Source organism: Pleurodeles waltl, chromosome 7 (genome assembly GCF_031143425.1).
Source record: "Pleurodeles waltl isolate 20211129_DDA chromosome 7, aPleWal1.hap1.20221129, whole genome shotgun sequence".
Lineage (NCBI taxonomy): Eukaryota > Metazoa > Chordata > Amphibia > Caudata > Salamandridae > Pleurodeles > Pleurodeles waltl.
Genome location: NC_090446.1, coordinates 389,249,632 through 389,276,591, shown reverse-complemented (window position 1 = coordinate 389,276,591; position 26,960 = coordinate 389,249,632). Strand labels below are relative to the sequence as shown.

General features: G+C 47.7%; 1 protein-coding gene across 2 annotated transcripts in view; it reads right to left on the bottom strand.

Annotated features, from left to right (window-relative positions):
* Positions 1-26,960, bottom strand: part of LOC138304101 (protein MTSS 1-like) — a 545,913-nt gene that overhangs the window by 51,507 nt on the left and 467,446 nt on the right. Inside the window, exon 13 of one of the 2 annotated variants that reach the window (XM_069243840.1) lies at positions 9,569-9,595. The exons of the other annotated variant lie outside the window; for it this stretch is intronic. Coding sequence (XP_069099941.1) covers positions 9,569-9,595 — 27 coding nt within the window. The remainder of the gene's footprint in view (positions 1-9,568; positions 9,596-26,960) is intronic. 2 annotated transcript variants of the gene reach the window in all.

Here is a 26,960-nt window from a genome sequence, read left to right as displayed (position 1 = left end):
ACTTCATCTGACACCAGCCCTTATATGCCTTCCAACAGTGTTTGTCGACATAGAGCTTGGCATCGTAGTCCTGAATCGCTTTGGTATTCTTTCTACTACAGTCCTCGTAAGCCGTGGACTTGTGCAAAGACACCAAGGATCAGAGATATAGCTGGTGGGGGGGGGGGGGGGGGGGTCACAAACATCTGTTTATGGCAGTCCTTGCAAGGTTTAAGCCTTGGAGTCTTTGGAGACGACATGGCCCTTTGCAAACAGAGAATTTTTTTGCATAAAAATTCATCAAAATAAGAAACATTTGATGGCGCAAGTTGGAACTGACATCAGCGCAAGGGTGGTACACTTATGTGTAGTTCTGGCATCACTTCTGGGACCGGACGAAGCAGATGTGGAGCCACATGATACCACCTACAGGCAAGTGGGAGCAATGCTGAGAAAAATCTCTTGATCCAGTCTGGGGATATTCACAAGGTGAGAAACCTGCAGTTAGAAGTATCCATCAAAAATTACACTTCAATGTGCCAATATAGTAAGTGCTTCTTTTTGCAGACAGTTACAACTGTAAGAACCATCAACTTATGCAAACACTGTGCCTGAACAGAAGCCTGAGAAAGATAGTTTAAAGAGAACCAATCCAAACCAGTTCAACACACCCTAAAACCGGGGGCTGAAACTCCTTCATATAAATATCTATTCTGCCTTCATTTCTAGAAATTTATGTAAAGAAATTCTTGCACCCATGCTCATAAGTGCAAGAGTACAAATTAATCTGTATCACTGCTTCTTAACATCAAGTCACACACCAAAGCACATACTGATAGGAGCCTGGTTGGAGTGACAGTTCCTCTTATTTCAGTGAAGCCAAGGTAGAGCTGTATGTAGCACACCCGCTAGCTAGTGTAAGTGGTCACCTGAGAGGAGGAACCATAGGCCTTCGTGCCTTCTATCAATACAATGCCACTGAGCTCCACCCTCAACATCTATGGTATGGTTTTAGTTTCTCAGGTGGAGAGAAAAAAAGGACTAGCCCACGACTTCTCCGAATCACGCCAAGATATAATATTTCTAAGAAAATGGCAAATAAGATGTTGGCAGTTTAACTGAATGGCCAAAGCAAATACTTAGGTTGAGTACTTAATATTAAGTAGCCTCAAGATGTTTCTGGTGAGGAAGCCACAATCAACCAGTTGTGCAAGTAGAGGCATAGGCATATTTCTATCATCTGAAGTATGCTGCCACCAGTGTCATAACTGTGGAGTGGCGCTCAATCCAAAGAACAGAATTTGGGATTAGCAGTGCATTCTTTTTTTTTTTTTTTTTTTGTCCTCATCTCACTGACCCGTGCCAATAATGAGAGGATCCATTTTTACTCCAGGTATCTAGCCCCCTAGTATTAACGGGCCATTCCACCTGGCGTTCTTTTCTATGGATCCCCTTACAGCCTTGGCAAATCCTTCTCCCCTCCGCCCAATATCCTGAATGGACAGTAGGGCTAGATGTACCGAGGGGGGGATCAGATATAATCATCGGACTTCGTGACTTAACTAACAAATCAAATAAGGTTTTGACAAGCATTTTCCCATCCCACCCACAAAACATCTCTTTTACTAATCGGCCTGGCTCTATCCAATTTATATAATCTATCTATCGAATTTAGCCACTCCTGCACTGTAGGAGGTTGTGAGCATATCCAATTATGGCAGATTTGCCGTCGGGCAATGAGCATCAAAACAAACAAAAGACGTTGCTGTGATTGGTCTCTCATCTCACAAACCCCAAATAACACTAAAGCAGAATTCAATGTTATTTCTTCCCCAAATATCCTATTTAAGACCTTCGGCACATCTACCCAATAATTAACTAAACCAGGGCAATCCCAGAACATATGAATATCATCCGCATCAGTACCTTCACATTGTGGGCATTTCTTCTGGATTCTACTTATACGAGATAACCTTGCTGGAGTCCAATACACTCTGTGCAATGTAAACAAATTATTCCTCCTCATTGCCGCTAATTTAACCGTATTCCAAAGAATGGAACATGATTTTTGCTACATCGATGTTATATCCATATTTGGGAACACCTCTCCCCATTTCTGGAGCGGGGGGGGGGGTCCTCCTCAACTGCCTCCATCAAGGCTTGATACGGGACCGCAAATTCCTTAGGTAGAGGTCTCTGAATTAGTTTCTCATCCCAGCAAGATCTACCAATTTCTCCTTCTTGTAAAGATTTAATCCAGCTGGCCAACTGATAGTACTTAAATTTGGAGATGGACCCTCCCACTCTCTCCAGAAATGTGGCCCATGGTATCAATTCCGTGCCCTCTATAATCTGTCCCCATCGTAGTACACCGCTCGCTTTCAGGGGATTTGATAGTTTATCATGAAGACATACCGGGGTACCAGGTGAGTCCCATATTGGAGCTGAACCAGAATAATAAGCTATCCGCAATAGGTTGCAAATCTGTAACCAAGTTCTACAGGCCTGCTGTAAAATCTTAAGTCTAACTTTTTTGAAGTACCTTGGGTGGCCAAATTTATACAAAAAGAACTCAGCCCCTTCCTCCGCATATGCAGTCAGCGCTACCCACATTGGGGTATATTCTGACTTTTTATTTAAAAGAATTCTACTATTCTTAAATTGAAAAGCCAAATAATATTTATAAAAATCAGGTGTTGCTAGCCCCCCCCGTTCCTTTCTCTTGCATAACTTTTTCCAAGTATCCTTATTCCCTTTTGTGTCCAAACAAACGAGGACATGTCTCCCTGCAATTTTGTAAACCACTTACTCTTAAATTCCAACGGAATAGTATTGAATAAAAAGGTAAATTTTGGCAGAATTATCATTTTCAAAATGTTGGATCTGCCTATTAAGGACAGCGGAAGAGCCGCCCATGTTCTAAGAAGTTTCTTGGCCTCGAAATGTTTGTTCTCAAAATTTATCCTTGCCAATTCCCCCAAATCTTTTGTGATCTGGACTCCTAAATATCTAACTCCCTGTTTAACTAGCGGGGATTCATATGACATGTTCCAACACATAGGGGGTGATTCTTACCTTGGCGGGCGGCGGAGGTCGTAAGACCGCTGCGGTGATTCTGGGTTTTCCACTGGGCTGGCGGGCGACTGCCAAAAGGCCGCCCTCCAGCCCAGTGGAAAACAACCTTCCCACGAGGACGCCGGCTCCGAATGGAGCCGACGGAGTGGGAAGGTGCGACGGGTGCAGTAGCACCCGTCGCGAATTTCAGTGTCTGCTGAGCAGACACTGAAATTCTTTGTGGGGCCCTCTTACGGGGGCCCCACGACACCCCATACCGCCATCCTACAGGATGGCGGTATGGGGTGTCAGAATCCCCATGGCGGCGCAGCGAGCTGCGCCGCCATGGAGGATTCTTTTGGGCAGCGGAAAAACGGCGGGAGACCGCCGGTTTTCCTCTTCTGACCGCGGCCAAACCGCCGCGGTCAGAATGCCCTGCGGGGCACCACCAGCCTGTTGGCGGTGCTCCCGCCAACCCTGGCCCCGGCGGTCCATGACTGCCGGGGTCAGAATGACCCCCATAATCTCTGTCTTCTCAGCGTTGACATTATAACCTGACATTCTACCAAAACCTTCTATTGCCAATTTTATTGAGGGAAGTGAAAAGGAGAGATCCCTAGTACAAATCATAAGATTATCCACGTATAATGCAACCTTCTTCTCCCAGCTCCTACTCTGAAAGGAAAGAATTTCCCCGTTGTTTCTATGCATTGTTGCCAGCGGCTCGATATATAAATCAAATAACAAAGGGGACAAGGGACAACCCTGACGTGTCCCTCTGAAAATAGCTACTTTTTGTGAAAGCACATCATTAATCAGAATTCTCGCTGTTGGAGACCTATATAGTTAATTAACTGCTCTGATAAAAGTAGTCCCTAATCCAAACCTTTTCATAACCACCTGCAAAAATAGCCAGTTTACCTGATCGAATGCCTTGGCTGCGTCAAAAGTTATTATTGCTAGAGGAAGCCTCTCTGCTAAAGCCAAATCCATTGCCGCCAATAAATCGTGAACAAATTCCTGTAACTGTCTGCCTTTAATAAACCCTTTCTGCTCTGGATGAACTAGTCCCGGCATAACCTTCCCCAACCTTTTAGATAACAAACTTGTATACATTTTATAGTCTGAATTCAGTAGTGAAATAGACCGATAAGAAGAGCACTGTTTTGGGTCCTTTCTGGGCTTCAAAATCAAACAGATTACCGCCTCCATCCAAGAGCTCGGTGCGTGCCCCCCTTCCAAGAGCATATGGTTAAACAATTTCAATAAAACCGGAATTAATTCTTCCCTCAGTACCAAATATAGCTCATTCGGGAGATCGTCCGGGCCCAAAGCTTTTCCTCTTTTCAAACCCTTAAAAATGTCAATTAGTTCAGACCCGGTTACCTCTCCTTCTAAAATATGTGACTCTGAGCTCTCCAGACATGGCAGCCTAACTGTAGCCAGGAAATCCCTAACCTGCTCCTCAGAATTCCACAGCTCATCTGAATAAAGATCTTGAAAAAAGGAGACAAAAGCGGTTTCTATTTCTGATCTTTCTACAAAAATCTGCCCAGTAGCCTTAGACCTAATTGAAGAGATATGTTTCTTTGAATGATCAGATTTTACCTTCCAAGCTAGTAATTTACTGCACCCTTCCCCATATTCATAATGCGCGTACTGACTAGCTTCCCATTTCTTTTTTTCTCGAGCTTCTAATAGATATTCTAATTTCAAGTAGGCTTCCTCATGTTGTCGTTCAAGTAACATTAATTGATCCTTATTCCCCGTTTCTTGTGTGGCTTGTATAGAATCCTGCAAAGTCGCTATTCTAGTCTCAACACTACATAAGTTCTCGCTCTCTTCCCTGCGCCTAAATACAGCCAAATTAATCAACCTCCCTCTTATATAGGCTTTATATGCATCCCAAACTATTTGCACACTAGCAGACCCCTGATTTACTTCAAAAAACTCTATTGTATCTTTTCTTAATGTCTCAATAATCAGGTCATCCAATAATAATAAGCGACTTATTGTACATCGGAGCCTAGGAACTTGCGCCTTGAAGGAGAGATACAACTTAACGGCCGCATGATCTGATAGATGTGCCGGGGCATGTACTATTGAGGAAACATTTCCTATCAAGCTATTCTGCAATAGAAAGAAATCTATTCTGGACTTATGTCCATATTTCTTGTTATGAAAAGTAAATCTGGGTCCTACACCCCCCTTAGCTTGCCACACGTCCACCAACCCCAGATCGATTATCGCCTGTTTAACCAATAACCTACATTTAGGGGAGTTAGCTGTCCCCCGGGTAGTGGATTTGTCCAAGACCAAATTCAGCAGTATATTAAAATCCCTGCCTAACACAACCGGGTATTTAGTTTTCAGAAGAAGATTATACAGTTCTATAAATGAAGTAGAATCATCCGTATTGGGACCATAATAACCTGCAATCGTAAGCCATAAACCAAAAAAACAAACCTCAGCCACCACCCATCTACCCTTTGAGTCAACATGCACCTCCCCTATACATAATCCCTTCGCTATTTTGTCTTTAAAAAGAATAGCAACGCCTTTAATTGGGCACAACTGATTGGTCACTATACCCCTCGATATCCACCTTGTATTTTTAAACACATTTTCCCATTCTTCTCGTAAGAGATGCGTCTCTTGTAATATAATCACATCCTCCTCCGCCTGCCTAAGAAATTCCAAAATCTTCCTTCTTCTGCGCTTAACCCTAAGCCCATTGATATTCCATGAGCTTATTTTTAATAATAGGCCCTCGTGCTTACCCATCCTATAAAAGAAAAAGAAGAAAAAAAAAATACTAGGATCCTCCCCTTCTTATTTCTTAAAAAAACCATTTTGAGGACATTTATATTTTTAAAACTTTTTTCCCCTTATGCTCCCACACCCAAAACAACAAATTCCCAAAACCCCTCCAAACCCCTTATACCCCCACCCTAACCACCCATGGGAACCCTCCCTACTTTTAATAGGACAACCATTGTTTATCCCATAGAGCCCTCCGCACATCGGGCAATCTTCAATCCTACCAATGCAATTACGTTATTGCGACGACTTTATCTGTTCTATAAAGGCGCTGACCTCCTCTGGCTCTCTTATATTATGAGCGGCTCTGCCACATAATCTGCAGGGCCGCCGGAAACCTTAACTGCACCGTTGCTCCCAAAGAGCGAAGCTCTTGCATTAGTTTCCCCAGCTCCCACTGTCTATCCAAAGTTGCTCTGGAGACATCCGACCGAATTCTAAAGGACCAGTCGTCCTTAACAAAGTTTCCCACCTTCAAAACTTCAGACAAAATCTTCTCTTTTATTGAGTAGGTGGCAAAATTCACTAGGATTCTTCTGGGGATTTCCTTCCCGCGTTCTTTTTGAACGGGTCTCGGTGTATCTTTTGAATATCGTCCTCCAATTTCAGGTGCGCTGGGCCCGGCATTGTGTCTTTTATCAATGAAACTAAATAATCCTTGAGGTCTGCTCCTTCCGCCCCCTCCGGAACTCCAAAAACTCTAATATTGTTTCTTCTCATATTGTTCTCCAAAAACACTAATTTATCCTGTAGAGCCTTCTCCCCCCGCTTAAGATACAAAATATCTTGAGAGTTGGCCAGCACCTGGCTTTTCTGCTGCTCCATGGCCTCCTCCACCCTGCCAACCCGATCTGTTAACTGATGGATCTTAGTCTCCAAAATCATACACGCTTCTTGTATCTTAGCCTGATTGTTTTCAGAGATCTCAAACTTCTCCCGAATCTCCTTTGTAAGGGAAAGTAAGAGCTCATATACGCCCCCATCCCTGGGCTCCAAGAAGGCTGAAGCATTAGGCTCCGCGAGGGGGCCCTGTACGGGCAAGGAATCTTCCTTGCCCCTTAAAGAGCTACCCCCTATTGTAGTTAACTGGGTCATCTGTGCCTCCCACTGCACCAGGGAGTTCCGCTCCAATACCTCTGAGTCCTCTGAGGCTTGTTGTGATTCCATAGGGGCCGGAGAAATCCCGCTTATTTCTTCCACGCCTGACTGGAAGTATTTAGTTATTGACCCTGGGGTAACACTTTTTCCCCCTGAGCCTCCTCCCGTATTGTTCTCCAACTCCCCCAGACTCCCTTTTGCCCTAGATTGACCTCTCCTTTTGGTTGAACATATATTGTCCGTAGTTATATTGCACTCCGGCCCTCAAGATCCCGGCTTCCCTTTCCGTATTGTCCCCAGCTTACCAATACAAACCTGAGGGCCTTTCAAATAATGCTTAACCAGTGACATTAATGCTGGAGCAGTTGTCTCTCCCCCTTGCTTCTTTATTTCTGTTAAATCCGCTCCTGAAAGTGTTCTTGGACCTCAAAGACTGCACCTAGCGGTGTAGCGTCTCCTGTGGCGCACACCCCTTATCGCCTCACTCCACACACCTGAAGTTGAGCAAAACCTCCTGCGCCTCCCTCCGCATAAACCATTATTTGTGCCTTTTCCTGCCGCGTCCGCGGCCCGAACCAAGATATGTGCCAGATTTAAATATGGTGAGTAACACCCTCTCACTGTCTATCTAGCAAGCAAGGAGGAAGGAGAAAAGGCTTTCCAGAATTCTCCCCCTCCTGAAAAAGTCAGGCTCACCTTAGATCTTCCACTTGCTTAGAGAGACGATTCTTTCCCAATCTATGTCCCCTTAGAAGAATCCTTACCTCCAGGATATCAAGTACTCCCCAGAGAGATAGCCCGTCTGTGAAGCTCCAAAAACTCAGTAGACATAAATAACCCCTCTGATGGGCTTAAAGGGCAGAATATCCGGAGGCCGGGATTTTAACAGAAAGATAATCGTAAAACAGAAAAGCGCATTTACAGCGCTTACACATGATTTTCTCCGTGGTTCGGAGTCGCCGGCACTAGCGTTGCCTCAGAGCCCCACCTCTTCCTCCTACGTCGCGTCGGCTCTCCCGTCAGTGCGGAGGACTCGCGGCTTCAGCTTCCTAGCTGGCCGCCATGTTCCCGTAACGCCCCCAGCAGTGCATTCTTGCAGAGGAAACTCTGAGGTACCATCAATGTAATTTCTAATAGATATGTATTAAATACGCTTTCAAGTCAATAGCTGAAAGCCAATCCAATATACAAACATCTGAAAAATTGTAGGGTACGGGTTACCTGTCTTCTACATGATGTAAGTAGAAATGAGGGTACAGGATTGTCCAACGCCTCTCCATTTGATTGGTCCCTCAGAATAAATCCAGATGAAGGCACTAGGCTGGTCAACAATTTAGACATGTTTTTTGTGGTGCCTATTTACAGAAATGCACACACTTACTTTGAAAAGGGCTGGAAGAGGACTAGAGAAAGGAGGGATCTGAGGTAATCTGAAGGCTTACTCAACCATGAACAGTAGCAACAAGGTCAAACTCAATGAACCTCTCAGTCACTTCATCATGGTGGATTGGTACGCAATTGAGCCTATAGCCAATTCTAAGCTTTGATCTTCTGGAGTAAGTATTACATGGTAACCCCTTACATGAAGGGATTTTGAAGTTCATCCTCATGTCTGCAGAGTGAACAGGATGCAATGCAAACCATGTGATACCTGCATCTAGTTATTTAAAAAAAATGTCTGTTGTGGACTGAGAAACAGTTGGGTTGGCTATGTCAAAATAACAAATGGAGATTTCGGATTGAATGTCTTAGTTTTGTATTCAATATGTGGCCAATATATTTAAGTAGAAATGAGGAATTTACCCATGAACAGTAATTATTTTAAACTTTTACCTGGGTTTGGTGGGATGACTACAACCACTTCATGTAAGGCTGTCTGAAGGATAACATGGAACAAGCAGCTTAGAGGCATGACTATGGTCATAAGCAAAGTCCTGTCCACACCTAGCCAGTCAACAATCTCTTGCAATTTACTTTGATTAAAGGTGATGGTGACAGTTTTTCAAATGCATCTATAGCTCAACACAAATATAACTAAGAGAGCAGTTGCAATACCATGGAAGGTGAGAAGGTTTCAGATAGAATCCTTCTCCTACAGATTATTTGTACTTATTCTACCCAAGGGTGCTGAGGGTGCTGAGGACAGTGGGTGGGGATATTATGCAAAGCATAAATCCTGCATTATCTTGCTAATCAAACAAACCAATTTAAATAAGGCAACCTGATTAGTCTTGCTACTAGTATTCAATATTTCAGGTTATTACCTTGAAAATGTGATACTGATTCGGAGCTATTAAGGGCAGCACTCAACATTACTTGAAAGCAATTCAGCTGCATAAGTTAGACAAGTTGTGCGTCATGTCATCTGTCAAACATTTTTATTTAAAATACATGAAGCAGTTGCCTAATGTCATAGTCAACCTTCCTTGCTGGCTCAGAAATAAATATAAACTCTGCCTGACCTCTAGTGACCATTTTCAAAGAATACTCTTCCGTCATGTAAAACTATGTTTTTCAGCACGACATAGGAATATGAGCCTTTAAAATATTATTACAAGTCACTTACAACAAATGTCCTAAATTGAGCAAGAGACTAAATTAAAATACAGTTTCTTACCAAAAAGAGATGGGTCATTCTGTAAGGCTGTGGAAAGAATGCAAAGGTGTTGGTTGCATGTAAATAAAGAAAGCAACTAATCAATCACGTTTCAGATTGTTAGTTAAGACAGATAGCTGTTTTTAAGTTTGCTTGAACAGAAAGGCACGAGGAAGGAACAATATCTTAACTACTGGAATTTGACTGGAACAAATGAAGTGCAATTCCCTATTTAACCATTTTGTTGATGTGCAGCGGAGATTGCACTCTATAGAAGCCAAGACCATACAAAGAGTTTTTTTTAGCATTTTCTCTACTGATAGCTCCAAGTGCCTTCCAAGAAAGAGCACTGTATACAGGGCCAATCTTTGTTCAAAATTGTATGGCTTTCATGTCAATCTCAGTTGCAAGACTGACTGGCATTGACAATGCTTGCTCTTGTTCTTCTAAATGGTATATATTCCTGATGGTCATGCTCGTCCACTTAATGTATATACACACACACACCAGGAGAGAAACCTCAGAGAATGTGCAACTGCATGTCACTCAGTCTCAACTCTCACTCTTGCAGATCTTGAGCTAATATAATAAATCACAAAATGTACATAAAGCTCACATGGCTGTGTGCTAGATCACCAAAGACCAAAGGGCTGACTAATTCTTCCGCTTGATTTCTGGCCCCAAATCCCTCAACTCAAACTATGAAGCTACACAGAGTATCATGAAAAGAAGCATAGAGTTTGTTTCTCATAAATCATATACAAGTGCAAAGACGAGCCAGGCTAGTACTCCGTCTACATGGCTCCACACATTTTAACATATTTCTTCAGTGTCCTTATAACGTTTCGTGGTAGCAGATGGAATTGTACAGCATGCTGAGTCTATTGCAGCACAAGTAGTTCATGGGGACTCCCAAAGGTAAGCTGAGCTACCCCAAAAAGGTTAGAAAAGTTTGAAAAACACTTTTACATTTGTTTATTTACACACATTTTGGTGAATAGTAAACTACTGTAATGAGAGCCATAATATACTGAAAACAGATTAAACTGTCACTAGTTGAGGAAGTTTAAAAGTTGGTTCTGTACTTTTGATCCTGCAGGACATTTTGTGAGACAGCAACAAAAAAAAAGTAAAAATACTTGATATAACATGCTTGAAAATATTTCGAAAGTCGGATCTCAGTTGTGATAAAAGCAAGCTCAAGTGCTTAGCTGTTAACTACAAGTGCATCACAGGGAACAGAAAGGGAGACCGAAGTATGAAGATGGAAGTAAGGAGACAAATTTAAAGTGGAAGAACAAGTTACTTATGTGGAAGCCTACAATTAAATAAACACACACAGGCCGTACGATTTGAAGTTCAACTTTATAGAATCACAGCCGTGAGAGCACTGTGCCATACCAGACTAGCTTGAAACATAGAATTTTGCATGAGAGTTCTATACGTTTCAGTACATTGCACAAAGATACACATCGAATGATGGCCATTTTCTGGGTGAAGGGTTTGAGGGTTTCCTTACATTTACCTAATTATTTATCAACATTAAACATATAGCCATATATGGGTAGTGACTAATGAAATCAGCTAACGAAGCATAGCAACAGTTTGCCACTTCTGTCATTTTTCAAAGCCTTGCAGAAACAGCAAAATTGCAGTAGTTCAGCTACAGGCTAGTAGGCCTTCTGAAATTCTGCAAGCTACTATTAGGTGTCACAAAATGGAAACTACACTTACTTTTGGTAACACTATTTCTGGTGGATATTCTATCTTATCGCACATACCACACCTGAAGAATATTACCCAGGTGCTAGACTTGAACAGGAAGTTTTCACAGCAGTGGTCCTGCACTGCTAGATGGCGCTATGAGGGTCCACGTAACCCTCGTTCTGCCCTGGAATTGACGTAATAGAGCTACATATAGGCACCCCCCTTGCACATCTATGTCAGTTTCTTACTTGACTTTCATCACACCCCTAGAATCGAAGCATGATTAAATGGAGGTACCAATGTGAAAATCTCTAGATCAAGACTTTTTAGATGGTGAAAAGGAAGCCACTCCAGAGAACAGGAGTGCACTGAGGAATTTGTGGTTAGACAGCGTATCCACCAGGAAGCAGGTTACCGGACATCCATGTCACAGCCTAAGAGATGTCAAGAACAAGCACTCTGCATGCCAATGTAGTGGTAGCACCCGTGGCCCGGGTTGAATGAGCCCTCAGTCCTTCCAGAGGCTGCTTCTGGGCCAGTGCACAGCAGATTCTAATGCAGAGGACTATTCATCATGATAAAAAGGTATTTTTCCACCGCTTTACTCTTCTATGCCCCCCATATACTCCACAAAACGTTAATCATCCACCTGCTGGTCCTTGCTGCGGGTTGATGAAGAAGATCAAGGCTCTTTTGGGGTCCAACTGGGGGAAGTGTCTTTCTCTTTTGCGGGATGAGGCAGAAAAAGAACGTTGGGAGGGTGTAGGATTGGCCAATATGACTAGGGAATCAAGACTTTTAGCAAAAAGGCTACCCAGGTCCTCAACACTGCTTTGTCTGGGGTAACAAGTGGTGTACAGATGCTGCTGCAAGAGGGCCTGGAGCTCACTTATGCGACAAGCTGAAGTGACTGCATTGAGGCAGACACTTTTGAGAGTCAGAAGATGCAAGGAGAAGCTGTGCAATGGGTCACTGGGGGTGCACAAGAGGAAAGTCAGGATGGGGTTACTCCTTCACAAACATGATAGATACCCTGTCTGCCGTATTACAACTCCATTATAGCCTATGGAAATCGCAATACTTTGGACAGGATATCCGTCACATTTGTGGCGGAGGAACCTGTCTACCAAATCTAAATCAGGCCCCAAGATTCCACTGTATCATCACAGTTTTGGAGGGAACCTATGGGTCAAACCTTTAATAAACCCGAACACAACAGATGATGTAAAAACAGGAAATACAGAAAATGCAAAAGGGTTGACAGGACTGACAAATAACCTTTAGTAGTGCCAACTGCAACGCCTCGCTGTGCCAAAGACAAAGCAAACAAGGGAACATCCAACAGTTTGGCTTGTAATGGGTCTGTATTGGGGTTAATGCACCAGGACACAAACCTGTGCTAGAATGATGTCACAACTTCAAGTGACAGATCGAACAGAGCCAACTACCACTGCTCCAACTCCACGAATGATGGTGTAGACTGTGCACGTTCAGTTGCAGAACTCTTTGTTAGTGCTTTGAAAGAAGATTCTCCTGAAGAGGTTGCCAGATTGGAGTACAGATGATCATGCCTGACATTCCAGGTATCACACACTCCTGGCCCAATCCAGAGCCACTAAGATGACTTGGGCCTGGTCATTCCGGATCTTCTTTACAACTTGGGGCAGGGGAAGACAGGCATACAGAAGTCTTGCGCTCCACTCTAGCCTGAGTGTCTCCTAGAGAGAGCTTTCTGAGGAACTTCAACAGGCAAAACTTTAGCATGTTCTTGATGGTGGTGAAAAGATCCAAATAGGGTTTTACACACTGTTGGAATATCCCCTGCGTCGGGATGCTATTGCCATTTATGACCTGGCAAGCATCTCTGGCTGAGCTTGTCTGCCTTGGCTTTTAAAGAGTCCATCTTGTGGTTCTCAATCAGGGTGACACCCTTACTTTCCAGTCAACTCCACAAGGTGCAGTACACCACTTGGACCATGACACAGGATTACACTCTCCCTTGCCTGTTGCAATACCACATACAGGTGGAGTTTTTCATAGGAACGTGCACCAGCCTTTCTATTGATCTACAGCAGGAACGTCTTTAATGCCAGATGGATGGCATGCAGCTCCAACATATGTATGTAGAGCTGTTTTTTCACCACAGAGCAGAGCCCTCTGATATCCATCTCTCCCACATGACATTCCAAGGCCAGCAGGAACACATATGTCTCCACCATGAGCTCTGAGTGGACAAAGGAAAGGGGTGTGCTACTGGTCAGGTTCTGGTTGCGGTGCCACCACTGCAGATCGCAGTCTTCTCTGGAATCTGGATGACATACAACAAATTTCCTTGGTGGTCGACAAACTGAGATTTCAGAGCCCACTGCAGAGCCTGCATATGCCACTATCTGAAGTGGACACGCAGGATTCATGAGACCGGCAGGATAAGAAGCCTCAGATCTACTCTCACTGAGAACCACGAAAGAAAAGAAAACATCGGCATCATAGCCCAAAAACTCTGATCTTGTGACGGAGGAAAGATCTTGAATTATACCGAACAGGAACACATCCCATAAAAGGAAGACCCTACAAATGAGTCTAGTGTGACTTTGGCTCATTGATCAAGAATCCAAACGATGTCAGGAGGTTCACTGTCGTCTGGTGATGGTCTATGACTGAATGTGGTGAGGCTACCTTCAACAGCTAGTCATGGAGGTGGGGGAAACCTGACATCCCACATCTTTAAAGATGGGTGGCAATGATCACATTACTTTTGTGAATATCCGAAGGGCGCTGGTAAGGCTGAAGGGGAGTACAGCAAACTGAAAATGCATCTGGCTGACCTGGAGCCACAGGTAACATCTCTGGGACTGCAAGATGAGCACATGAAAGTGTGCACCCTGGTAGTCCCAAGCAACCCGAGTCGCCTGGTTCTAGACAGACAGATCTTGGGCCAGTGTGCACATTCTGGAATTTTCCATACCTAGGAAGGAATTTAGAGAGCAAAGACCTAAAATAGGACAAAGTTCTCAGTCCTTCTTCAGCATGTGGAAATATAGGAGTAACAACAAATCCCTACTTGTGAAGCCTAGCACCCTCTGAATGGCCCCTATTTTCAGTGGATCCTGCACCTCTTCTAGCAAGATAAATGGGTGCTTATCTGAAAGATGCTTTGATGTGGGAGGAAGCTTTGGTGGTTGAAAAGTAATGGGAAGGCATAAACCTGCTGGATCATCTGGAGGACCCATCTGTTAAATGTTACGCAGTGTCACCCAGGAAGAAAATGTCAAATCCTACTTTTCACAGTTGTTGTGCACCCTAAGGACAAACTAAAGCATCTTGGGGGCAGACACAACAGCTCAGGGGTACAGAGAAGAAATTTGTTTCTGGTGAACTGTGCAATGTCTGTTTGATCCCATGTTCTTGGCCCTGTACTAAGGTAGCTGTTGCAGTGGTGGCGGGGCTAGAGTTGTCTGTAAGTCAATCTGAGGGAGTAGCCTTAGAATGGTTAAAACTGATGAGGCAATTGTTGAACACGGGTAGAAAGGACCAAGGAATGTGCTGTGGCTCTGCTTTCTTCAAATTGTTTGAGGGCAGAATTGAACTTGGAATAGTGCCCAGAGCCCACACACCACAGGTATACACCATATGGCTGATCACCAACAGTCCCAGCATGGTTTGATCCCTGTATTTGTCAACCGAAAAAAAGGAAGAGGAACTCTGGGTTCATTTTTGAAAGCACAGAAATAAAGGAACTGATGTCACAAGCAGGGGTGGCACTTATATGGAGCTCTGATCTGTCATTTCCAGTGCAGAATGAGGTTAATGTGGAGCTGCACATTGTCACCTAGCAGTGTGCGGGGCTTTGTTCTCTCGACACTGGTAAAGGAATTTGATAAAATTCATCAACTGATAAAAAAGGAAGAAGGGCTTTGGATTCAAGATCCAAAGCGCAGAAAGAAAGGAACTGATGTCAACAGGCAGGGTTGGCTCTTATAAGCGGCTCAGACCTGTTGTCTCCAGTGCAGAATAAGAACACTGCTGTGAAAACTTCCAGGTGCAGTCTGATGCCTGGGAATATTATACAAGTGAAGAATCTGTGGTTAGAAGCAGCCATCAGAAGAGCCTGTTGATTAGATTTATTAGATGTGGTTAGAGAGATGGCTGTCGTTCACCCTAGTGTGTGTCCTAGTACATGCTAGTACACTCAGCATTAAATAGCTTCTCATGAGCCAATCAAGAGCTAGGAATACCTATGCTTAAACATGCCGAGACTTCAAGCAAGTAAGAAGAAATCTGTATTTTGCTGAAGCAGAAAGATCGATACATCTATTTGTTGTTGTTTATTCGATCAGTGTGTGCTCATAAAACACAATTTCACAAAAACAAAAATAAATACAATATATATAAAAATACATCAAAAAAAGAATTTAAATACATCAATTAAAAATACAGAAGTGATTCAACTCCTAGCAATACAAGGCAGGTAGCACCTAACTAGGTTCCAATTAAGTTAAATATCCATGGGCAACAACAATCTAGGTCTAACTATTACCAATAAGCATTAAAAAGTAGATATTCTTAAAATGGCCTGTATAATAAAGATATTCATTTGTATCTAATATTTTACTTTTGATGTGCCAAGCATACAAAAGATACCTTGACACTGAGAACACAACCCACTGTGTATTATCAGAACTTAAAATGTGTATAGCATCTGTGAGTCGTGTCAGAGAGAGTAGCCAACAAACCGGGATTATCCATCTCCTCCTGGTTTTCACACAGGCAGAGCAGAAAAGCAAAGTGTTCCACAGATTTAGTACTAGAGTTGCAAGCCCGGCATAAGGGTGTAGTAGAGCTCAGCTTCCAACTAAATTTACAGGTAAAATTGCTTGTGTCGGTTCTAGCTGATCCACAAATAAGTTAAAGGTCAAAGTGCACCTAATATCAATAAAACGACCAGTTAAAGTGCCATGTGCGGATGAAAAAACAGTTAGCCAGAATATAATCCCAGTATCTGCACTTCAATTTTGCTACAATTTCTTTGGTCAAGTTCTCCAGCTTATACCAGACTTCGCCCAAGCCTATTTTATACAACCACATCTTGACATTCTTAAGCCATGGAATTTGTCCCACTTTATCTAACACTTTGACCTCAATAACTGTCTGTTTAGTGGGAATCTGAGACTTAACCATTCAAAGCTTAACCCAATAAACTAGGGGTTTAAGGATTGCAAGATATATTATATTCTGCATTCCTCAGTCTAGGAGCAACGGGACAAGAGGAGCGCTCTGTAATCAGTAACGCTCTAATAAATGTGTTTTCTATTTTTTCCAGCCCTTTTGTCTGATCAAAACCACACAGCTCTGCCCCACAGAGGACTGCACCAAGGCCCATAGTGTGATATAATTCTAACGCAGGAGAGATTGGACGGAAATGGGATATGTTCAGTGTTTTTAGGGTCGAGCGCTCTGACCCCTGTTGTAATCTCTCTATGGGCTTTTAACCACGCCCATGTCATGGCTATCAGTTTGGTTGGTTCATGGGCTTGCCTTTTAAAATTTGCTTGATTTCATTGTGAAAGGCACTCATATGCCATGCCTTTTCCGGTGATTAGCCCTCCTCGAGAGCACCCGTAAACTACTGAAAACAAAAGAGGCTCCATGTTTTCCGAATGGCTTCTGGACTACTTTTTCTTTTTTCATTCCTACGCAGTGCGATCTCGCTGGGCAGTAGTCAAGCACTTTGCTTGACATCAAATCTGTTACATGGATAATTGCACTTTTGCCTGTTACAAGGATAACTGCACTTTTGCCAATACGTTTGACTGCAAGCTAACTTCTGTTTCCTTTTGTATGTCTCCTTCACACTCATGGCGGCCATCGGCTCGCATACGTGAAACTGTTTCACTTTTTATTCTCAGTTTATGTGGCAAGAAAATTCCGGTTAGGAGTTTACAACACTAATACCTCTAACTCAAGCAAATGTGAGACCCATTGCATTGCAAATGCTTGTCTTATAACTGCTGATTCAACATGTTGCAGGGTCACCTGACTTTTTAGTATCTGGGCAGATCATGATAAATTTCTGGTCAACCTCACACCCAAATAGTCAAAAGCTTTAACCTGTTCCATAATAATTAGTAGGATAAATATGCTTAATGTTTCAAAAAATATCCATTATTGCCTGAACCTGCGTGAAAATAACAGGTTTTTATTATCTTTCCCTTGAAGCAAGAGGATCCACAGAGAAAAAAAAGGGGAACGGACACATATACATAATCATGCTGGGTCACCTTAGTATTGTGGCGAATGCATGCTTTTTGCTCTTTAACAGTGCTAAACATACTCAGCAAAACAAATAAGTTTACATTGTCAGCTAAAGGAGGAGAGGCCTATTAGCTTTGCCACTGCTTGTTTCCTACTGCTCTGCTGAGACTGTGATTCACAAACTCCCTCATCGAGGTATTGGGGTTAGCCGGATGATGTGACAAGATCTTATGTGGGGGGAGAAGAGGACAGCCCACATAAGACGTGTCCTGTCCCCAGGACACGTCAATCAGCAGTGTGTCCACCACTACAGGGAATCCAGGATAACCCACCACCCCAACAACAACAGGGACCTGGGGGCAGTGGTAGTGGGCACACAGTCCAGGGGACGGAGGCGGCCCAGGAACACAGGGGAACTGGGAGGGCTGGTGTGCGACAGGGGGCGGACAGGCCAAGGGAACCCGCTCTCCACAAGGCCCTCTCCTCCATCATGGGGGCCTACTACCACTCCCAGGAGACGATGGCAACAGTACTGGCCAAGTTTCAGGAGACCCAGCGCCTGCAGGAGGAACAGTATATGGGCTTCAGGGAGAACCATCAGCTCCACCCTGGGCACCATCATAGGGGTGCTGAAGGAACTTGTGAACACCAGGAGGGACACTGTGGCACTACAAGGGGCCCCCGACACTAGCATGGACGATAAACAGCCCACCACCTCCGCCGGCGCTAGTGGACAGGACTCCCCGCCACAGGACCACCACACCAGCACACCACCCCCTGCAGAGGGAGAACCACCCCGCAAACGGTCCCTGAGATCCAGGACAAAGACAGAGCACGATGCCAAAACCCCTGCCAAGAAATGAGACCACCCTGATTGTCATCCTACTGTCCCACTTTGTCACCCTGTCCATACTGGAACTGACCCAGCTCCACTTCCTATGCCCATATGGGCAATGCACCTGTGAGACTAATAGACTGGACTCTGCCATGGACATTCCTCTGCCATCACCCCTCACCATTTCACTACCCCCTCCAATATTGAGCACTTAAATAAACACACTCAAAGCACAAAACAATGTGGAATGTGTCTGTGATTTCAAAATAGTGTATTAGCAATTACAGTGACAAAATGCTCTTTCAAGTTTAATGTCAACATACCTATGTCACACAGCTCTAGTCCATGAGGAATCTAAGCAGATGTCACACAGTGGGACCCACATCTGTGAAATCGTAAGGGAAAGTGACAATTCAGTGACCATACACTAAGTGAAAACGACACTCAGTAGAGAGGTAGTAGTGTTAAAGTACATGTAGTAGGCAGGTTTGTATTCTTACCTGTGTCTCACTGGACATATTGCTGAGTCCCTGTTGTGCATGTCTTCTTCCTCTGCTTCCTCGTCTTCACTGTCCACAGGCTCCACAGCTACAACAACACCGCCATCTGGACCAGCCTCCTGCAGAAAGGGCACCTGTTGTCGCAAAGCCAAGTTATGAAGCATACAGCAGGCCATGATGATCTGGCACACCTTCTTTGGTGAGTAGAATAGGGATCCACCAGTCATATGGAGGCACCTGAACCTGGCCTTCAGGAGGCCGAAGGTCCACTCCATCACCCTCCTAGTTCGCCCATGGGCCTCATTGTAGCGTTCCTCTGCCCTTGTCCTGGGATTCCTCACTGGGGTCAGTAGCCATCAAATCAAATCAAAAACATTTATAAAGCGCGCTACTCACCCGTGAGGGTCTCAAGGCGCTAGGGGAGGGGGGGGGGGGTTACTGCTGCTCGAAGAGCCAGGTTTTGAGCTGCCTCTGGAATGCAGGGTGGTCCTGGGTGGTCATGAGGTTGGTCGGGGAGGGAGTTCCATGTCTTGGCCGCCAGGCAGGAGAAGGATTTCCCACCTGCCGTAGTGCGGCGGATGCGAGGGACGGCAGCGAGTGCGAGGTTGGCTGAGCGAAGTTGACGAGTGGGTGTGTAGAAACTGAGGCGACGGTTGAGGTATTCGGGTCCCTTGTTGTGGAGGGCTTTGTGTGCGTGGGTGAGGAGCCGGAAGGTGATCCTTTTGTTGACGGGAAGCCAGTGCAGGTGTCTCAGGTGGGAGGAGATGTGGTTGTTGCGGGGTATGTCGAGGATGAGGCGGGCGGAGGTGTTTTGTATTATCTGAAGACGTTTCTGGAGTTTAGCAGTGGTTCCTGCGTATAGGGTGTTTCCGTAGTCCAGGCGGCTTGTGACGAGGGCGTGGGTCACAGTTTTTCTGGTGTCGGCGGGGATCCAGCGGAAGATCTTTCGGAGCATGCGGAGAGTGAGGAAGCAGGAAGATGATACGGTGTTGACTTGTTTGGTCATGGTGAGAAGTGGGTCCAGGATGAATCCGAGGTTGCGTGCATGCGTGGTCTGAGGGGGTTGGTGCGGTGCCAAGGGCCGTGGGCCACCAAGAGTCGTCCCAGGCAGACGGGGTGTTTCCGAGGATGAGGACTTCCGTTTTGTCTGAGTTCAGTTTCAGACGGCTGAGTTTCATCCATTCTGCGACGTCTTTCATTCCATCTTGCAGGTTGGTCTTGGCGCTGGTGGGGTCCTTGGTGAGGGAAAGTATCAGCTGAGTGTCGTCGGCATAGGAGGTGATGTTGATGTTGTGTTTGCGTACGATGTCGGTGAGGGGGCTCATGAAGAGAATCGGGCTGAGCGAGGAGCCTTGTGGGACGCCGCAGATGATCTCGGTGGGGTCTGAGCGGAACAGAGGGAGGTAGACTCTTTGGGAGCAGTTAGAGAGGAAAGAAGTGATCCAGTCCAGGGCCTGTCCTTGGATACCGGTGGAGCGGAGGCGGGATATTAGGGTTCGGTGGCAGACGGTGTTGAAGGCAGCCGAGAGGTCGAGGAGGATGAGGGCGACTGTTTCTCCGTTGTCTATCAGAGTTCTGATGTCGTCTGTGACTGAGATGAGGGCTGTTTCTGTGCTGTGGTTGGCTCGGAATCCGGACTGGGAGGGGTCGAGTAGGTTGTTGTCTTCAAGGAAATTGGTCAGTTGCTTGTTGACGGTCTTCTCGATGACTTTGGCAGGGAAGGGGAGGAGCGAGATGGGGCGGAAGTTCTTCAGGTCGTTGGGGTCCGCCGTAGGTTTCTTCAGGAGGGCGTTGACTTCCGTGTGTTTCCAGCTCTCGTGAAGGTGGCAGAAGCAAACGAGCAGTTGATGGTCTGGAGATGAGGGGCGATGATGACGTCGGCTTTGTTGAAGATGAAGTGTGGGCAGGTGTCCGAGGGGGCACCGGAGTGGATGGTGTTCATGGTAACTTTGGTCTCCTCTGCGCTGATGTGAGTCCAGGCGTTGAGGGTGATGGCTGGGGTTGTAGGTTCTGTGGTGGTTGGCTGGGTCTGGTGTCTGAAGCTGTCGTGTAGGTCGGTGATCTTACGATGGAAGAAGGTAGCGAGGGAGTTGCAGAGGTCTTGTGAGGGCGTGATGGAGTTGGAGTTGGCGTTAGGATTGGAGAGCTCTTTGGCGATGTTGAAGAGTTCTTTGCTGTTGTGAGTGTTCTTGTCCAGTCTGTCTGTGAAGGAAGTTCTTTTGGTAGCGCGGATCAGCTGATGGTGTTCGCAGGTGGCGTTTTTGAGGGCAGACATGTTTTTCTACGGTGTGGTCTTTGCGCCAGGCTTTCTCGAGGGTACGGCAGGTCTTTTTGGATTCCTTGAGGGTGTCTGTGAACCATTGAGGTTTCCTGGTGCTGGTCTGTCTTGGGAGGCGTCTGAGGGGTGCGAGGTTGTCCGCGCAGTTGGTGATCCAATGAGTGAGGCTGAGGGCTGCGTTGTTGGGGTCGGAGGAGAAGGTGGGTTGGTTGTCGCTGAGAGTGGAGAGTAGCTGTTCCGTGGGGATTTTGTTCCAATGTCTGCGTGGGATATGTTGTGTGCGGAGGTGGAGAGTCTTGCGTCTGAAGGTGAAGTTGACACATCTGAGGTCGGTCCAGTGTATTACCGAGGAGTGGCTGAAGGATACGTGGTTGCTGGCGGAGGTGATGGGGTCGAGCGTGTGTCCGGCGATGTGGGTGGGGGTTTTCACCAGTTGCTTGAGACCTAGGTTGTCGAGGTTGTCGAGCAGGGTTGTGGTGTTGGGGTCGTTGTTCTGCTCCAGGTGGAAGTTGAGGTCTCCAAGGAGGATGTAGTCCGGCGAGGCTAGGGCGTGCGGGGAGATGAAGTCAGCGATGGATTTGCTGAGGAGGGCGCGTGGTTCAGGGGGTCTGTAGATGAGAGTTCCTCTGAGGGTGGTCCTGGTGTCGGTGTGGATCTGGAAGTGCATGTGTTCGGCGGCGAGGGGCGTGTCTTTGGTGGAGGTGGTGACGTTGATGGAGTCCTTGAAAACAATGGCGATTCCTCCTCCGACTTGGTTGGTGCGGTCTCTCCTGGTGATCTTGTAGCCGTCAGGGATGGCTATGGCGATGTCGGGGGCCGAGGAGGCGCTCATCCAGGTCTCGGTGATGAAGGCGACGTCCGGTGGAGTCCAGGAGGTCCCAAAGTTCAATGGCATGCTTGTGGAGGGAGCGTGCGTTAATGAGGATGCATTTGAGGTGGTTATTGGCACGTGGGCTGGTGGACGGGGTGCAGTCGCGGTGGAAGGTGTGTTTGCAGGTAAAAGGCATGCGAAGGGTCCATGGGTGCGTTTCGGGTTGGCCTGGAAGCAGGTTCTGGAGCGTCCCGGGCTGAGAGTGTGGAGGGAGGTGGGGTCGTAGCGGTGCTGCGGGGTTTGGGAGTGCTGGGGGCCAGGGGTCGTGGCGCTGGGCGCGGTCCAGGCGCAGACGGGCGTCTGCCATAAGAGGGAGGAGGGGGGGAGGAGGAGGGGTCAGCTGGGGGCGGGAGGCGGGGCGACGAATGGGAGCAGGAGGGGGCAGGGGAGTCAGATAGAGGGGAAGGGAAAGAAGATAGGGAAGGGGGGATTACAGAGGAAGGAGAGAAGACCACAGAAGAAGAGGAGAGAAGAGTCCAGAAGAAGAGAAGACCACAGAAGAAGAGGAGAGAAGACTCCAGAAGAAGAGGAGAAGACCACAGAAGAAAATCATAGAAGAGCACAGAAGAACACAGAAGAAGAAAAGAGCACGCAGAGAAGATTACAGAAGAAGAAAAGAACACGCAGGACGGGGTGCAGAGGAGGAGTAGAGCACAGAAGAACACAGAAGAAGAAAAGAACACGCAGGATGGGGTGCAGAAGAAGAGAAGAACACAGAAGAAGAAAAGAACACGCAGGATGGGGTGCAGAGGAGGATAAGAACACAGAAGAAGAGCAGAGCAGGAAGAAAATGCGGTGAGGAAGAAGAGAACAGAAGAGAAGAACACAGAGGAACAGCAGAGCACGAGGAAAACGCGGTGAGGAGGAAGAGAACAGACAGGTTGGGGTAACCAGAGTCACCTGCAAATGGCGAGGGACAACTGTTAGACACGTACACTAACCTGGAGGGATATCCCCCAGACCCAGACAACCATTCCCACTGACTTGCTTTCAAGTGCTCACCTAATAGCCACACACGGTGCCTCTGGAGTTGACCCATCACATAAGGGATGCTGCTATTCCGCAGGATGTAGGTGTCATGCACTGAGCCAGGGAACTTGGCATTCACATGGGAGATGTACTGGTCTGCCAAACATACCATCTGTACATTCATCGAATGATAACTCCTCCGGTTTCTGTACACCAGTTCGCTCCTGTGGGGGGGGGGGGGGGTACCAAAGCCACATGTGTCCCAGGGCACAGAAATCCCCTTTCACTGTAGGCAAATCCTCCACCTGAGGGAAAACCATGTAGCTCTGCATGTGTTTCAGAAGGGCACACAACACTCTGGACAATACGTTGGAAAACATAGGCTGGGACATCCCTGATGCCATGGCCACTGTTGTCTGAAAGGAACCACTTGCAAGGAAAAGGAGCACTGACAGCACCTGCACTTGAGGGGGGATTCCTGTGGGATGGCGGATTGCTGACATCAGGTCTGGCTCCAACTGGGTACACAGTTCCTGGATTGTGGCACGGTCAAGCCTGTATGTGATAATCAAATGTCGCTCCTCCATTGTCGACAGGTCCACCAACGGTCGGTACACCGGAGGATGCCGCCATCTCCTCACATGTCCCAGCAGACGGTGCCTATGAAGGACAACAGTGAGCACAGAGTCAAACAACTCAGAGGTACGTACCCACAGTTTACACAGAACACCTATCATACACAAAAGGGGGCCTGTATGTGTGTTGAGTCTGGGCCTAGGTATGAGAGACGCAGTTTGAAATGAAGCCATGTGGGCCCCTGAAATGGCAGCTGCCTGACCTGTAAAGTGGGACAATGGGATGTGAGGTAACTGCACTGGCATTGTACACCATCGCGGTAGGCAGTCGAAGACCGCGGCGCAATGCTGCATTGGTTAACATTGGACCCTATGGGTCCCAGGAGCCAATGGCGATGTACACCGGCGATGACGGTACGCACCGCCGTGGACTTGACTGCCATTTTCTATCACTTCAATCACTCAATACCTGATCTTCGACAGGAGAGGACCTACACTGCAAGTGCTGCTGTGACCTCGGTCTGGAAGAGACAATGGCTCGTGCGTCTGGGGAAAGGGCCCCTGCCTTCACATCGGAGGAGTTGGAGAAACTCGTGGATGGGGTCCTCCCCCAGTACACGCTACTCTACGGTCCTCCAGACAAACAGGTATACACAGGGAGCATGTTGTATGGGCTATGCCTGTGTGGAGAGGGATGGATGTAAGAAGGAAGGGGGGAGAGTGCTGCGTGCATGAAAGACGGTGAATGCATGTGCCACATGGGAAGGGTAGGGATGAGGGCCAATCACTTCGACAGTGCAGTTGGTAATAACTTATCTTTTTCCCCTGTACATTTAATGTAGGTCAGCGCCCACCAGAAGAAATATATTTGGCGTGCCATCACCAAGGAAGTCCGGACCCTGGGGGTCTACCACAGACGGAGCACCCACTGCCGGAAAAGATGGGAGGACATTCGCCACTGGAACAAGAAGACGGCGGAGGCTCAGCTGGGGATGGCCTCCCAACGTGGGAGGGGTGCCCGTCGAACCATGACCCCCCTGATGTTCAGGATCCTGGCGGTGGCCTACCCGGAGTTGGATGGGCGCTTCAGGGCATCACAGCAGCCACAAGGGGGTGAGTACACTCTCATTCTGCTGACTTTGCGCGCAGTAGAGGTGTCTGGGTGGGTTAGGAGGGCTGTGGGTTTCCCTAGGCCAGGGCGAGTTCCGTAGGCAAGGCCCCTCCGTATGTCAGGCCATGTGGCGCCCCAGCCCACCTCTGTAGAGTGCCAAGTACAGCTAGTCATGCCCCTGTGTCATCTATGTGTGCAGATGTCGTCCATAGCCTTGTAGGCCATTTTCCAGAAATTGAACAGTGGAGCCCCAAGATCGCGGCGTAGTGCAGGGGGCTTCTGTGTCTGTCGTGTCCTCCAACGGTAGAGGTAATGCATGCACTCAACATGTCTTTCTTCTGTCCCCCCCCATTTTGTGGTCTCCCTGTTCTTGTGTGCATTAGCATCATCAGGCGGAGGAGCAGTGGCAACGGAGCACGAGGGAGCTGCATCCCACATGGCCCTGGAGGGCGACACTACGGAGTCTGAATTCACCAGTGGGGCGGAGGGCGAGGGGAGCTCCACGGCGAGGACAGGAGCTGACACCAGCGACACAGACTCGTCCTCTGATGGGAGCTCCCTTGTGGTGGCGGCAACATCTGTGCCCACCGCATCTACAGATACAGCCGCCACCCCCCTACCAGGACCGCCCTCCCAGCAGCCCCTCAGCCTTTGCCCCTTGCCAGCTCACCCAGGAGGGTGGGCATCACCTTCGCCCCAGGCACCTCAGGCCCTGCCCCAGTCACCCCTGCTGCCCTCAGTGAGGAGGCCATTGACCTCCTCAGGTCCCTCACTGTTGGGCAGTCTACCATTTTGAATGCCATCCAGGGTGTAGAGAGGCAGTTGCAACAAACCAATGCATTCCCGGAGGGCATTCATTCTGGTCAGGCGGCCCTTCACCGAGCTTTTCAGACTCTGGCCTCAGCACTGATGGCAGCCATTGTCCCCGTCTCTAGCCTCCCCCCTCCAACTTCCTCAACCCCGACCCAATCCCCTGTACCTCAGCCTATCCCAAGCACACCTACAGACCAACATGCACACACGTCAACACCCAAGGGAAGCTCTGGCAAACATAAGCACCACACATCCCACAGGCACTCACGCAAGCATCACACACATGCAGACACACCAACATCCACTGCCTCAGCTGTGGAGTCAGCTGTGACACCTTCCAAGGTGGGGAAGGGCCACAAGAAACCCGGCAAGTCTGGGAAGATCTGCACGCCGGAGAAGACCGCCATCATCCCCGCTGCCCAGGAGGCCACCGCCATCACCAGCCCAGCTGCCCAAGAGGCCACCGCCAGCACAAGCCCAGCTGCCCAGGAGGCCACTGCCGCAACAAGCCCAGATGCCCAGGAGGCCACCGCCAGCACAAGCCCAGCTGCCCAGGAGGCCACCGCCAGCACAAGCCCAGCTGCCCAGGAGGCCACCGCCAGCACAAGCCCAGCTGCCCAGGAGGCCACCGCCAGCACAAGCCCAGCTGGGCCATGAAGGACCGCCAGGAAAAGGCCCACGAAGGACCGCCAGCAAAAGGCCCATTGGGCCATGAAGGACCGCCAGCAAAAGGCCCATTGGGCCATGAAGGACCGCCAGCAAAAGGCCCACTGGGCCATGAAGGACCGCCAGCAAAAGGCCCATTGAGCCATGAAGGACCGCCAGCAGCTGAGACCCTGCAATGGAGACCGCCATCTGAAGCACCGCTGAACAGGGCACCGCCATCTCAAGCACCGCTGAACAGGGCACCGCCATCTCAAGCACCGCTGAACAGGGCACCGCCATCTCAAGCACCGCTGAACAGGGCACCGCCATCTCAAGCACCACTAGCCCATGAGCGGCAGGGGCACTGACGCAACTGAGTCCGTCACGGGATGAATGATGCACTCTGGGCACCATGCCCCCTCCAGAACCAGTGAAGTCTGTCATCCACTACCTCTGTCCTTAACAGGATGAAGCACTCTGGGCACCATGCCCCCTCCAGAACCAGTGGAGTCTGACATCCACTACCTCTGTCCTTAACAGGATGAAGCACTCTGGGCACCATGCCCCCTCCAGAACCAGTGGAGGCTATCATCCACTGACTGTGGCTTTGCACTCCCCAGGATTGAACAGTGGGCAGACCACCCACTGTAGAGACTTGAGAGACTGTGGCTTTGCACTCCCCAGGATGGAACAGTGGGCATGTGGCCCCCTCGTGGATTTGCCATTGTGCACTCAAGCGGCTGAGGGCCCCCCCTTTCCCTCCCCCTGAGGTGCCTGTTTTCTTGGTATCTGATGCCCCTGCAGTGTTCTCTCCGTCATGGTCGGGGATCTTGTGTGGGCCTTGCCCATACCGTGTG